General features: G+C 29.7%; 1 protein-coding gene and 1 pseudogene across 1 annotated transcript; both read right to left on the bottom strand.

Moving 5' to 3' along the window:
- Positions 1 to 802: 802 nt before the first annotated feature.
- Positions 803 to 3425, bottom strand: LOC107177369 (MDIS1-interacting receptor like kinase 2-like; annotated as a pseudogene).
- A 3364-nt stretch (positions 3426 to 6789) lies between these two features.
- LOC102618059 (dolichyl-diphosphooligosaccharide--protein glycosyltransferase subunit DAD1-like) lies at positions 6790 to 9584 on the bottom strand. Its single transcript, XM_006480596.4, has 5 exons — positions 9416 to 9584; positions 9259 to 9306; positions 7439 to 7526; positions 7298 to 7341; positions 6790 to 7020 (listed from the first exon to the last, which is right to left on the bottom strand). Exons 1-5 carry the CDS (start codon positions 9548 to 9550, stop codon positions 6937 to 6939), a joined length of 399 nt encoding a protein of 132 aa, XP_006480659.1. The 5' UTR covers positions 9551 to 9584; the 3' UTR covers positions 6790 to 6936.
- Between the last annotated feature and the right edge of the window lie 5248 nt (positions 9585 to 14832).

The following is a 14832-nucleotide window of genomic DNA, read 5'->3' on the forward strand; positions in this document are numbered from 1 at the left end:
TAATCTAATTATTGGTATTAATACTCAGCTATATTGACTACAAGTAAATCAACGAATAATTGAATAATTTTTATTGACATCACACCCAACCAATAACCACGCCGTTTCTTGGAAAATCATAATGAAACCATTGAGGTTGAGTGATTGTATGAGTTCTTTTATGCATTTCTTAGTAATGGAGTGAATCATATACTATGGAATTTTATATGTCTTGATGGTTTTCTTTCTCTTTAGGTGGATGCTGGATTGCTTTGGCAGAAGTTTATTGATCACTTTGAAAAGTTTGGTGAGTACTCTCATGTATCAAGGTTCAGAGTTTTGTAATTTTGAGGGCCAAATTTGCTTGGATTATTTATAACCCTTCTATTACTGAACAAATATTCTTCTCTAATTTTTAATATGTTTAATATCTCATTTTCTATTAATGAACAAACATTCTTCTCTAATATCCAGTATATTTTATATCTCATTTGATTAGGGGATAGCCCCTTAATATACGCCTTTTTTTGTCATTTAAATTTATTTTTTAGTCAACGGTTGTGAAAAAAAAACAGAGTTTTGCCAAAGACAAGTCAAGCTTCCACCAAGCTACAAACAACTAAAACAAACATAACCCAACTTAAATTGAAAAATACATTTAAAAATGCGGCCATTAAGGTCTAGGTTTTGCCATCATTATTTGTGTCTAAAGAGACCAGCAGAGCACAAGGATGCTCACCTTCAAATTTTGAAATCCTTTCATGGGATAGTATCAGATTCATGAAGCCACAACATTTCTTGATTTCTCATCTCTGAAATGGAAATTTCTTTGAGAGCTTTTTGCATTAGTGTCTTTCTACAAGAAGTTCCCGAGAAATGCCTTGCATTGTGGGTCGAGATTTCGGTTGAGAACGCAAGCAAGCAAATGCTATTGTTGAAACAAGAATAATGTTTTGAACAATCTTTTGATTCACTGGCGGCAAGAGACGTTGGTCTAAAATATCGATCAACATGATTTTTGGATCCAATGATGATGATGATAATGACGAGAGGAGTTCTACTGGAAGTGTTCCCATCAATATGTCGAGTGCCACTACCCCAAAACTATAAACATCACATTTCTCTGTCACAACCATAGTGTAGGCAAGTTCTACATGAAAAGAAAAGGTGTAAGATTATGTCTTTGAAAGTAAAACCATAGAGCGTAAAAAGAAATACAACCAATTATTTTATGCACCTGGGGCAATATATCCGTAAGTGCCGGCTCGTAGGGTTCTATTTGATGAATCAACATGTAGAAGTCTAGCAGTGCCAAAATCTGCAACAGATGCCTCCAAATTTGAGTCAAGTAGAATGTTGTTGCTTGATATGTCGCGGTGAACAACTGACAGAGTGCAGTCGTGATGCAGGTACGACAAAGCATGAGCCACACACTCTTCACGATGTTCACTCTTTTAGTCCAATTCAACTCAATAGATTCGTCATCATGGCGCAAAACACAGAACAAGCTTTCTCTTTCCATGTACTCATAAATAAAAAACATGCACTTTTTGTGCAAACAAAAACCATAAAGTTTCACAATGTTCCGATGTCATACAGTGGAGAGTACATGAGCCTCGTTTTGGAAACTTTTGACAAAAGTTGAATCCTCTGTTTCAGAATGGTGAAGCTTCTTCAAAGCAACAACTTTTCCGTCTGGTAGCTCTGCCTTGTAAACACTGCCATAACCTCCAGTTCCGATGCAAAATTTGATATGAAAATCTTCAGTTGCATTAATCAAATCTTCATATAAAATTTTACCACCATAATTCCACACCGAAAACACATCTCCATTCTTGGCAGCTCTTGAGTTGAGTTTCAGAGTTTTATTCTGACGTTTAAGGAGTAATATGAATCCTAATATAATGAAGGCGAGAACTAGAATGAGAGGAAGAAAAATTTTAACAAACAGAATGATTGAAGGTGGATGCTTCTGACTTTGAGAGCAAGAAGGAAAACCTTCAACATGGCCGCATAAACCAGTGTTGCCGGCAAAACTCTTTGGTGGATTATCCCGCAAATTAGAGGGAATTTCACCTTCCAACCTGTTGAATGACATGTCTGAATGCATTGGACAGAGAGTCTTAGTTATGGTGCCTGAAAGGTTATTGTGGGAAAGGTCCAAGTTTTGAAGCAATAAAATTTCTCCCATTTCTGGGCGAATAGTTCCATCCAAACTGTTGTGGTTCAATGTTAAATTCTTTAACTCTGAGCAGTTGCCAATCTCAGTTGGAATAGAACCACCAAGTTTATTTTTAGAGAGGTCGAGATACTTAAGGTTGAAGAGTTTTCCAATTGCAGAAGGTATCTGCCCTGAAAGTAGGTTTGAGGAAATGTTGAGATTTTTGAGTTGGGATAACTTGGTGAGCTCATCTGGAATGATACCATGTATTTTATTATCAGATAAGTCTAACTCCTCTAGAGCACTAAGATTCCCTATTTCTAGTGGAATGGAGCTGTGGAGTTGGTTAGAACTGAGATCCAATTGCAGCAAGCTGGTTAACTGACCTAGAGTTGAACGAATAGCTCCGGTTAGCTTGTTAACTTTGATAAACAAATAAGTCAAATTCTTTAGATGTCCTATTTCTCGTGGAATTGTGCCATTGAACTGGTTGAAACCAAGATATAAAACCTCAAGGTTTGTTAAACGAAACAGGGTTGAAGGAATAGGTCCACCTAATGTGTTATTCCTCACAAACAGTCTGATTAGACTTTTTAGATTCTCGATTTCTTGAGGTAACTCACCAGTGAGGTTGTTACTACTCAAATGAAGCCCCATAAGATTTCTTAAGGTCCCAATTTCTTTTGGTATAGTACCTGCAATGTGATTGATTAAAGGAAGAATGAATTTCAATTATTATTTTTCAATGAATATAAATTAAATATATAGCTAGACTACCTAGCTACCAAAATTAATTGGTAACTCACCGTTGAGGTTGTTACTAACCAAATCAAGCACCTCCAGATTTCTTAAGCTCCCAATTTCTTTTGGTATAGTACCTGCAATGTGATCGATTAAAGGAAGAATGCAATGTGATCGATTAAAGGAAGAATGAATTTCAATTATTATTTCTCAATGAATATAAATTAAATATATAGCTAGGCTACCTAGCTACCAAAATTAATTAGTAACTCACCATTGAGGTTGTTACTAACCAAATCAAGCACCTCCAGATTTCTTAAGATCCCAATTTCTTTTGGTATAGTACCTGCAATGTGATGGATTAAAGGAAGAATGAATTTCAATTATTATTTTTCAATGCATATAAATTAAATATATAGCTAGTCTAGCTAGCCACACATGCAACAGTGATTACTAAGATTACTATAACGCGTAGCTGAATATTTGTATCAGCTGAACATCTCAGAGTTATGTTGTCAAGTTTTATTTGTTCGATACTTCCCATTATTGAAGTTGAAATGCTTCTCACATGTGTTTTCTGTGTAGGGTTGAATATCTTGTCCTTGATGAAACTGATAAACCATTCGAGGTGGGCAACTTGTTAAAGCATTATCGATCCTGTGGCGAAAGCATGCTCCAATCCTTCGAGAGTACGCTCATTGTTCAGTGCTACTTTACCTGATTTTGTTGAGGAGCTTGCAAGATCAATAACGCATGATGCTGTAGAGTTATAGTTGGCAGGAAGTAAGTATGAGAATTTACTTTATTAAAATAGCAGGGTGTGTACATGGTGTCCATTATGCTTCTGCAATTTTGAACAGGAAAACAGCTTCTGAATCAATCAAGCAGTAATTGGTTTTTGCTGGATGTGAAGAAGGGAAACTTCTTGCACTACGTCAAAGCTTTGCAGAGGTATGATACAATTAAGCATGTGACAGAAAGCATATTTGTTGTGTTTCTAGAATTAGCTTTTAGCTGAATTAGGAGAGTTAGATTTGTTATTCTTGTTTAGGATTTTTCATGACTGAATTTGCTTGCATCAGTTCGTGCTAACTATGGGTTTCCTTTACTTTTGATATTGTTGGTCTAAGGAACTTCCGATTTGATATTTGAAAATTTCTGCTCAAGCCATTTATAAAATCTTACATCATATTGTAATGGTTTATAGTTAGCTGGAATGCATTGGCGCTCTTTTGAGGTTATTTTGCATCTTTCTACACTTTCTCAACAACAACTCTAAATGGTCTCTAAGTAAAAAGTTTAAATTACATGAAGTATGCATAAGACTCAAAATTAGATTTAATCTATTGATATATCATATATGTGTCTAGTAATATAAGATTTTTTTTTATTTTGTTTTTACTTGATCCATATCAAGATAAATATTACTTACATAATAAATAGATATTATTATAGAAAATGGGAAAAAAATGGACAAATGTCTTAAAATAAATATATAATTTATGGTTAAAACAATTCAATAAAACTTATTTCACTTTTTTTAGTATATTTTTTTGTTTAATTAAAAAAAACATTTTTTGTAAACAAATAAAATCTATAGAAACAATGTTAATTTTTTAAATAATTAATAATCTTGTATGAATTTACTAGTTTTACTTTATATTTACAAGATTTATGTGTAATTTACAATATTAACACCGACCTCCCCCGAACCAAACGTTTAGTTTTGTTTGATTGTTATTACCAAAGGCAATTTCGTAGCTTAATAAAGTTAAATCAAATTTCCTGAAAATTGCCTTGAATGTGGTTAAATGCATGTGTTTTCGAATGGCCTTCGGTTTCAAGTAAATTATGAAAAATTATTTGAATTTTTTTAGGAAATATAAGTTCTTTCAAATAACTTTAAACTTGACGCAAATTCTAAAAATTTACTTCAATATTTGATGAACACAAGTACTTTTAAATGAGTTTAAGTCTAAAAATAGAAATTAGAAAATTACTTGAAAAGACTAAGGGATTCTTAGATGTCTTTAAACTTGAAGTAAATAATTTGCTTCAATATTTGATTAATGAAGGTGTTGTCAAATCATTCTCTTCTTCATTTTTTTTTCTATCATCATGTGAGCTTATTAAAGATATCACGTAATTAAAAATTAATTTAATGCCAATATGACATATAAAATAATAATCACTCACACAAACATCATATTTATCCATTACAGGTATTTAATTTTGTTCTTCCTTTTATCTCTTTCATAATTGTTCACTAAATAATATTAATGTATTTTCTCACAATTTTTGTCACACTTAACATTCATATTTACTTGGATCATGGGATATTAGCTTTAATTTGGACATAAAGTCCATCTATATATAGATTGGAGATAGTTGAGGGGAGGTCAGTGAAAATTAGCCCTCAATTAGTAGCCATCCGATTACATGAGGCTACCAATTAAAAGAAAAGAATCTATCACACCTTTGTTTTTATTTTCTTTTCTTTTATTGTATATATATAAACAATCAATTCTTTTAGTTCTCTTTCGCTAGTGTTTTTATTTATTTATTCATATTTATTTGAGCACATCGAATATATCATCCATCTCCTTTTTTTTCTTTAAGAAAAGAAAAAATTAGGTATGGTGCGAACGCTTGTACAAAATTAGTAATAAAAAAGTTAAATGTATGATATTATTTGTGATGGTCTAAACTAAGAATGTGTTTGGAATTGAGATTGGACAACTGTAATTTTTAAGATACAGCAGTAAAGTGTTTGGTAAACACTAATTGCTATAACTTAAAAGTTATATTGATATGATTTTTCACTTATGTAATGGAGAATCTATTATATTTTTAATAATTTTATCAAAATTATTATTTAAAATTTATATTTACTATATATTATTTTTAACTTTTATTTTATAATTACAGCTTTTTTTCATAACAACTGCAATTTAAAAATTACAGCACTTCAATCTCAAACGCACCTTAAAAAAACTTCCTACATAGCTGCATCAACCATTTATTGGTATGAATAAACTTTTATTTCTGTTTTCAATTTAGGCATGGTGCAATCGCTTTTACACCAATCATTTCTTATCATTATCATGAATCAACTTTTACTTTCAATTTTATTTTTTTATTTTTTTTAATGTCGCGATGGTTTTGATTGATCTCTTATGGAATATTTAACGAAAATCAATTCACGTTTAAGACTGCTTTGAATTCCCAAAGAGTCACTTTATTTGTGAATCTATTCCCCAGTCATGTTAAAATTGTCAAATTGTTTTTATAAAAAAAAAATTGATTTAAGTTGTTTTTTCAAAACCTAGTTCACTAGTAATTATCAAACAAATAATTATCCAGCATAATGGTACATTCTCAAATAAGTGAAACAATTCTTTCAGATTTAAACGAGCCTCCTCTTTCGTATAAGAGACAACTTGTCTTTATACGAAAACAAATAAATAAATAAAAAGCCTATAATTAATGCTGCCTATAATGTTCTCTGGGCTCTTATAACAAATTCAAAGTGACTTTGGGTACACCAAAGCTGACCAATAACCAAGTTTAATTCCAATAGAAGTGATGTTATCATCTAACCAACCCTCATGGGTGGCCTTAAATTAAATGGTTTCCTAGCCTTGTGGCCTTTAAATTAAATGGCCTCCAAGCCTTTCCTTTTATAAGCCAGAAGCTGAAACCAGTTCTTTTAGCAGCAGTCCAAATTCTTAACCGGAAAAATAAAGAAATAAATAAATGAAGCGAAATCCAATGATCACTAGAAAGAAAGAGTCATGCAACTCAGGTTTCCGGTCTCTGTATCAGGAAACCGCAAGGTTTGTGTAATTGTCAATCCGATACAGGCAGCGAGAGACACAAAGTTCCTGGAATTAAATATAGAACCAAAAGAATCCAAAAATGGTCAACGTCTTCATTTATAGTAAGTTCACATTCTATGAAAAATATCTGCATTAATGTCGTAACTAACTTTTACAGCTAGGTCACACTGTCATCGACCAAGAAAATTGTATTTTAAGTTGACCCAGGGTCAAGGTTTATCCAAGGAAATTCATGATCACCAAATGCAGCACCAAATTGCAGAGAACAAAGTCCGCAAAAGCTCGCTCTGGTGGTAGGTCCTGCAATTTGATGGATAAATATCATCTGGTGCTAAAAGAATGTCATCAAATCAAAGAAACCAATAAATGGAAGTAATTCGCTTTATTAACAAAGCACACATTTTCAGCTTTTCCTTGCATTATGTAAGTGGGACAAAAAATGCAAGAATAGAGGTTCAATATTTTGAATTCATCAAACCATATTGGAGTTAGAACGCATGTTCCCCAATTTTAATTTTAATTTTTCAGCAGCAAATGCAAGCGGATTATAAGAAATAATGCACAGAAGAAAATTTACCTTAAATTCCTTGTTGTCCTTGTTCACTTGAATACGTAGACAAACTGCGATCAAGATTCCAAATCAGTCTCACAAATTGAATATCTCTATACAATAACATGAAATTTGTCCTCACAAACTGTTACATCATAGTCTACTTACCAGCAAGTATGGCTGTCCCAACACAAGAAAGTACTCCCGAAAGAAAAGAGTTGAATGGGAAGGATCCAACAATAGCCATGTAAACTACCTGTTAACCTCAGATTGGATATAAGCCCAAAAATGCATCAGAATAAGCACAAACACTAGCAGCCAAGACACAAAGAAGGTAAAATTTCAGCAATTTCATCACAATACACAAGAGGGATTCTATGCAGGAATTTCTTGAATCAATTTCCATGATAAACAGCTTAAAACCCAAATAAGCAACTCCAAAAAAAAAAAGAAACAAAAGAACAAATAACTGTATTTCAAATGCATTTCAACTATGGCAAAATACACAGCAGGAAGAAATTTATGATTATTAAAACCATAATAGTTTACTAAACCGGTGCTAACTGCTGCAGGAAAAGCAAGTTTGGGACAAAACAATCAAAGCAACAACCCACTTGTCCCTTCTCGAGGTTCCCTCTAGACAGAATTTTACATAAATGCCATAATCCATGAAGGAAACACTTGGTGAAAACCTTTTATCACGAAATTTACAGCATGACTAATGATATATTCGCTTGGGAATACTAGATTTAGGATCTTGCATTATCAAACAAACACTGCTGGTCTAAGAGAAGCTTTCCTCTGTAGTTATTATCATCGTTGTAATTATGTACTTTCATATGCCACTCAATTATTAGAGGCTAAGAATACGCTTGTGATTTCTTCTAATTATTATTCCTTGTTTATAACTCAAAGCACAAGTTACTCTAGTGTTCATTAGATACAACATACAATACACAAGGGAATTGTATTCTTATTCATTTAGTAATGAAATACAGATTGTGATACTTAGTTGATGAGGCAGAGAAAAAACAGACTACAGAGAAACTAAATGTAAAACACTTCCCACCCACATAGGTTGACACATGACCAACTACCCAATTATTTTAAAAAATGTGCGCTAAAAAGTTCCAGCATTATCTGCAAGGGGGTTGCATTCATTCATCCAGGAAAAAAAATTAAAAAGAAAATAAAAAGAATAGAACCTTGTCCCAGTTGCTAAAAAGAAAATATTAGACATTAGATTGTGCAAGGATGATTGGAACTAGGCAACTGGACAATCAAGCTATCAAATCATGAATAATGCACTACGATATATGCATCAAATGTTAACATCAACCAAAAAAAAAAAAAAAAAAATACTACTTTAAAATTTAACAGGAGAAAAATTATATTGGCTCAGATACATATAATGACCTATAAGGTGGTTAAACCCAGACCCTGCCAGCTAATATTCATCATTTTACCTAATACAACTTCTAATACCAGAGAGTTCAGATTTGGGAAGTAAATCAGGGAAATCACACAAAACTAGAAAAGCCTAAACAGCAATCCTACAGAGACAACATTGTACACAATCTTTCATAATTTTAGACCCTGTTCATTAAAATTTAGCAAAATGATTTTTGAAAAACCCTTTTCTAAGCTAAAGACGCGAAATTGAATTTCGTACTATCTAAGGATCGTATATCAAAAACAGGAAAAAGAACATTTTGGCCTGCCGTCCGAAAGAGTTTAAAGAACTACTGGGAAGTTTTTGCATTTCACAAATCACGCTTTTAGGAAGGCACAAAATTTACCCTAGCTTTTACCAGAATTTTAAAGCATAATTAAATTCCTACACACAAATAATAACAAAAAAAAGGATCAAAATGATCCAATGTAAACAAACTGACGATTTCTGAATCACCCCATTCACCAATCCACTGAAACAGCAGATCCCCAGTAACACACAAGTGAAAATGACATTTACAAAAGCAGCAGCTTACCTGAATTAAGGCAGTAAAAACCGCGAAACCCATATACAGATCGATGATCTACACACGCATTAAACAAAAAACAGAATTTTTTGAAAAAAAATCAGTTAATGTAATGAATTTAATTAGATGATAAAAAAGGCAGAGCGAAGGGTTTGTGAGGACCTACCTTAAGAGTTGTGGGAGTGGCAGCATAAGCAGAGCGAAGGGAATGGAAAAGGGCTTGAGCGTCTTTGCCGGTCGATCTCGCCATTTCCTCTCTGTAATCTCTCTCTCTCTCTCTCTCTCTCTCTCTCTGATACATGTGCCCTCGAAGGCATAAGTTTGGATAAAATACAAACTTTAGCTATTAGGGTTTGGGTTAATTATGGAGATAGTATCAATATTCTTAAAAATTACCATAAACTTTCATTTTTTTTCTAGATTTAATAAATTTCTGTTTAATAAACTTGAAATTCGAGAAAGAATCAGACATTAACATAGATTAAAAAGAAAAATAGGGAAATTGAACAAATTTTAATGAAAACATCATTCTATGATGCCGTAATTAAAGTTACGGTATCAATACCGTAATTAAATATAAATAATGTAAATGAAATATAAGACTTGTAAATTTAACATAAAACTTGTAAATAAACATTAACTGTAAAATAAAATATAAATTTTAGAAATTAAAAATAACAATTGTAAATGGAAGGTAAAACGAGTAAATTAATATAAAATTAGTAAATTGATGTATTATTAGTAAATAAAACATAAACTAGCAAATATAACATAAAACTTGTAAATCACTATGAAGTACAAAATAAAACATAAATTTTAGAATTCAACAGAGGATTTGTAAAAAGAAGATAAAACAAGTAAATTAATATAAAGCTAGTAAATTGATGCATTACTAGTAAACAAAACAAAAACTTACAAATATAACTTAAAACTAGTAAATCAACATTAACTGTAAAATAAAACATAGGTTTTGGAAATAAAACAAAAGACTTGTAAAGTAAAGGTAAAACAAATAAATTATTATAAAACTGGTAAATTGATATATTATTGGTGAATAAAATAAAAACTTATAAATATAACATAAAACTAGTAAATCAACATAAAATGCAAAAATAAAACATAAATTTTGGAAATGATATATAAGACTTGTAAATGGAAGGTAAAACAATTAAATTAATATAAAACTAGTAAATTAGTGTATTAATGATAAACAAAATAAAAACTTGCAAATATAACATAAAACTAGTAAATAAAAATGAAAACTTAAAAATATATCATAAAACAAGTAAATCAACATTATTTACAAAATAAAACATGAATTTTGTAGATTATGCCTAAAACTTGTGGATAAATAGGTAAATTAATATAAGAATTACTGTAAAAAAGCTCACAATTGTAAAATAAAAACTCATTATAATGTCTATCGCCATATATATGTATTTATTTTTTTAATTAAATTGAATAATGCTAGTTTTACATTTATGTAATATATGTGATGTTTTATTAAGAATGAAATATATTTTTCAAAATCAAATTTTGAAAATAATATTATTTTAATATCTTTTATAGTTATTGTAAGATGAGGTTATTTTTCATCTTTCTACACTTCCTCAACAACAACTCTAAATGGTCTCTAAGTAAAAAGTTTAAATTACATGAAGTATGCATAAGACTCAAAATTAGATTTAATCTATTGATATATCATATATGTGTCTAGTAATATAAGATTTTTTTTTTAATTTTGTTTTTACTTGATCCATATCAAGATAAACATTACTTACATAATAAATAGACATTATTATAGAAAATAGAAAAAAAAGTGGACAAATGTCTTAAAATAAATATATAATTTATGGTTAAATCAATTCAATAAAATTTATTTCACTTTTTTTAGTATATTTTTTTGTTTAATTAATGAGTAATTTTTTTGTTTAATTAAAAAAAATATTTTTTGTAAACAAATAAAATATTTTTCAATAAAATCTATAGAAACAATGTTAATTTTTTAAATAATTAATAATCTTGTATAAATTTACTAGTTTTATTTTAAATTTACAAGATTTATGTGTAATTTATAATATTTATGTCTATCACAATATCGATGCCGTAATTTTTATTACGGCATTATAAAATTTTCCCGAAAACATATATAAGGACGTTTTGGATTATTTGTTAAAACTACATGAATTAACTAGATAATTAGCTCAATCGCTAAGAATTAGAAGAAGATTTACCTTTGGATTTTAATATTATTTGGACTCTCTGTGTTACGCTTATAGTAAGTACATGAGAATGTGAGATGATTCGAAAACCTCGTGCATGCAAAGATTAATCATATTAAAAATAATCTTAACAGCTAGCATAAACAAATAAACCATATTGCAACGAAATTGTACTTTTGCATGAACAAATATATTATTTTAATAAACACAATGGTGTTTTTGTTTTGTTTTTAAAGCCAACCCTGGATGTAGTCCATATATATAAAAACAAGGCAAAGCTTATGTTACATTAGATGTAACAAACAGCCAATGCATATGTGTGGTTAGATTTTGATATTTCTTAATCTAATGGATGAAAATAATTTTAACCTAAAACGAGGTATGGGTGTAATAGCTTTTTACAAAAAATATTGTTTTGAATCACATATTTACTTATTTTTTCAAATAAGTCCTCATTAATTTTGTATAACTAAATGATTTTGTTAACCATCTCTTCTACATTTATTCTTAAAATTTTTAAAAGTTTTTACTATATTTTTATAAAGATCTAAATAATTATCATATTCATAAAAGGTTTATAAATTTTGAATATATATTTGCACATGAATTTATAATTTCTTATCTCTACTGAGAATAAACTAGATTTTTTTTCTTATATATATATATATATATAATCTAAATTTAGCATCTTGAATTATAAGAGATATTAAATGTCATAAATATATTATGACTCTAATAAATTACTAGAAAGATGTTACAATGAATAAATCATTAGAACCTCTAATAATTTTACAAAATATATAAACTAATAAGTTACCACATTCTAACTATATACAAAGAGGATTTTCTTATGAAAAATTTTAATCATTTGATCCAATCAATAATTCAGACATGCGGGAAAATAATCAATTAAATTGAATTTCACTATATTTATAAATAAATTAAGAAACCCAAATTTATTTATAAATGAAATAGAAAAAGCAAACGATACCACATTCTAGCTATATACAAAGAAGATTTTCTTACGAAAGATTTTAATCCTCTGATCCGATCAATGATTCAGACATGCGGGAAAATAATCAATTAAATTGAATTTCGCTATATTTATTAAATAAATTAGGAAACCCAAATTTATTTATAAATGATATAGAAAAAGCAAATGAAATGTTAGAAATTAATAATTTTAATAAAGAAAATATAAAACAAATTAAAAAGTTAGGAGATCAAATGAGTAAAAAATTTAATAAAGTTAAACAATTAATAAAAGACTTCAACATTGAAGATCATGATATATTAAAGTAAGAAATCATTAATATAATGAATAAAAACTCAATAAATATAAGATTAAACAAGTTAGAGATTCAATAGAATAAAAACTTGGTACTGAATTTGCTATAAATATAAATGAAAAACTTAAAAAAAAAAATTGAAGTACAATTGCAGTGCAGCTTGGTTGTAGCTTGGGGTTTAAAATAAAACTTTAAAATTTATTGACTTTTTCATAATTATTAACTTTTCTGAGGATTCAAAACTTTGTAACTGTAACGTACAGTTGATGTAAGATAAGCTTTGCCTAAAAACAAACACAGGTACGTGGCAATCTCTATCTTACATGCATGTAAGATACATTCCCCTCACATGAATAGTATATGTATGGGACCCACACACTATTTATGTGAGGGGAGTGTATCTTACATGCATGTAAGATAGAGGGACCCCAGGTACGTACAAGAGTTGTAGGTAAAAGTGGTTCTGGGATTTTGTACCATATAATAATGCATGATGAATAAACAAATTGAAAAAGAAGCAGTGGGGAAAGTGCTTGCAAATTCATCTCCTCGTGTAAGAAACAAACATAAAAAAGAAGAGACAGAAGCAATGTTGCAGGAAAATGAAAACTGGTTTAATAAAGAGAAAGGTATTTATTCATATATTTCTTTGAGTATATCACCAGATACTGTTTCTTGTCTTTTTCTTTATCTTTTTTTTTTAATACAAATATGTTAAATTGTACTATTTAATAGGGTCATAAGTCGTATCGTTTAATAATGTGTCTACACTGACTTTATTAAACCGCATGTCTTAATAGTATGTGTACATGAAAAAAATGAGGTTGTCTACACTAAAAAAAAACTAATAAATAATCATTCTCAGGAGCATGTGTCCTCATTTTTTTTTATTTTTAACGCTTACATGCTATTAAGCTATGCAGTTTAATAGTTATTTTTTAACTACAAAGCCATGTGGTTTAATAGTGTGTCTGCACCTAGTTGTGGAGATAACACAAACTCCCTTGCCATTTATTTCTGCTCTAATGCAAACTTCATCTTCATTGGTGCAATCTTTTGAACAACTAGAGCTAGCATTCTCCTTGGGAGTAGATGTTCTATCAGCTAGAAAATTCCAAACAAACCTGGAAACATCATTGACATATCCAAGATAAGGTTTGAACGAAGGTTCCCCAACGACAACACCAACATAATGACTTGGGCATACATTAGCAGGTGCTATATAGTTCTTCACCATCTCACAAGACAAACCCGGTTCACAGCTCAATAGGCAACTCATAAGCTCTTCAACTAGAGAGGTATTCACATTAATGGCACCCAGAACAGAGCTATGCATATCGTTGTTATCACTTGCAAGAATGTAAAGGGAACAGGCAATGAGAGAAGCAGCTGCCACTACAGCAGAAGAGTTTATATTTGCTACACCAAAGGATACAAACAGTAGAATTATGAGATTCAATGAAAAAGAAAAATCATAAATGAAAGAAGAAAGGGATATAAGACTTAAATTCCTTTATTAAGAAAAAGAAAAAGGCGAAACTTACCCAAAAAACTTTAATAATGTAGGGACAAAGTCATCACAAAATAACATAAAGAAAAATGTGGTATTTTACTTCTCTCTCTGATTGAGGAAAAAAGATTATAAAATTTTTGGAGGTTTCAATACGTTAGTTACCTGATAATGATATATTTTTAATTAGATTATTATAGTGTCACTACTTCAAGAATTGGGTTATTATCCTTTCACTATTTCAATAGTTGTAAAATATCAAATGACTATAAGAAGTATTATTCTCTATTATTTTACTACTATAACTTTTACATAATGTTTCATTTTATTACTTATTTCATTAAAACTGTTAGTTGATTAGTAAAATATCAATTTTATCTTTTATGATAAAATACACAATAAGAGGTATGAAATAGTAGACAAAAAATCATGTTATGCCCTTAAATTATTAAATAACAGTTTTTAACTATGAATTTATGAATAATCCTGAATTTATTATTAATATAATAGTAGCGAACAAAACACACAATCTATTTTAAAAAAAAACTTAAAGGTTATCTAT

The sequence above is a fragment of the Citrus sinensis genome, chromosome 6 (genome assembly GCF_022201045.2).
Source record: "Citrus sinensis cultivar Valencia sweet orange chromosome 6, DVS_A1.0, whole genome shotgun sequence".
Taxonomy (NCBI): Eukaryota; Viridiplantae; Streptophyta; class Magnoliopsida; order Sapindales; family Rutaceae; genus Citrus; species Citrus sinensis.

Bases quoted from the DNA above. Each gene is read 5' to 3' on its own strand.
- LOC102618059 (XM_006480596.4), bottom strand. From the start codon at position 9,550: ATGTATCAGAGAGAGAGAGAGAGAGAGAGAGAGAGAGATTACAGAGAG. The intron at 7,342-7,438 runs GTAAGTAGACTA...TCTTGATCGCAG, and splicing joins TGGGACAGCCATACTTGCTG to TTTGTCTACGTATTCAAGTG. The intron at 7,021-7,297 runs GTAAATTTTCTT...ATCAAATTGCAG, and splicing joins AGGACAACAAGGAATTTAAG to GACCTACCACCAGAGCGAGC.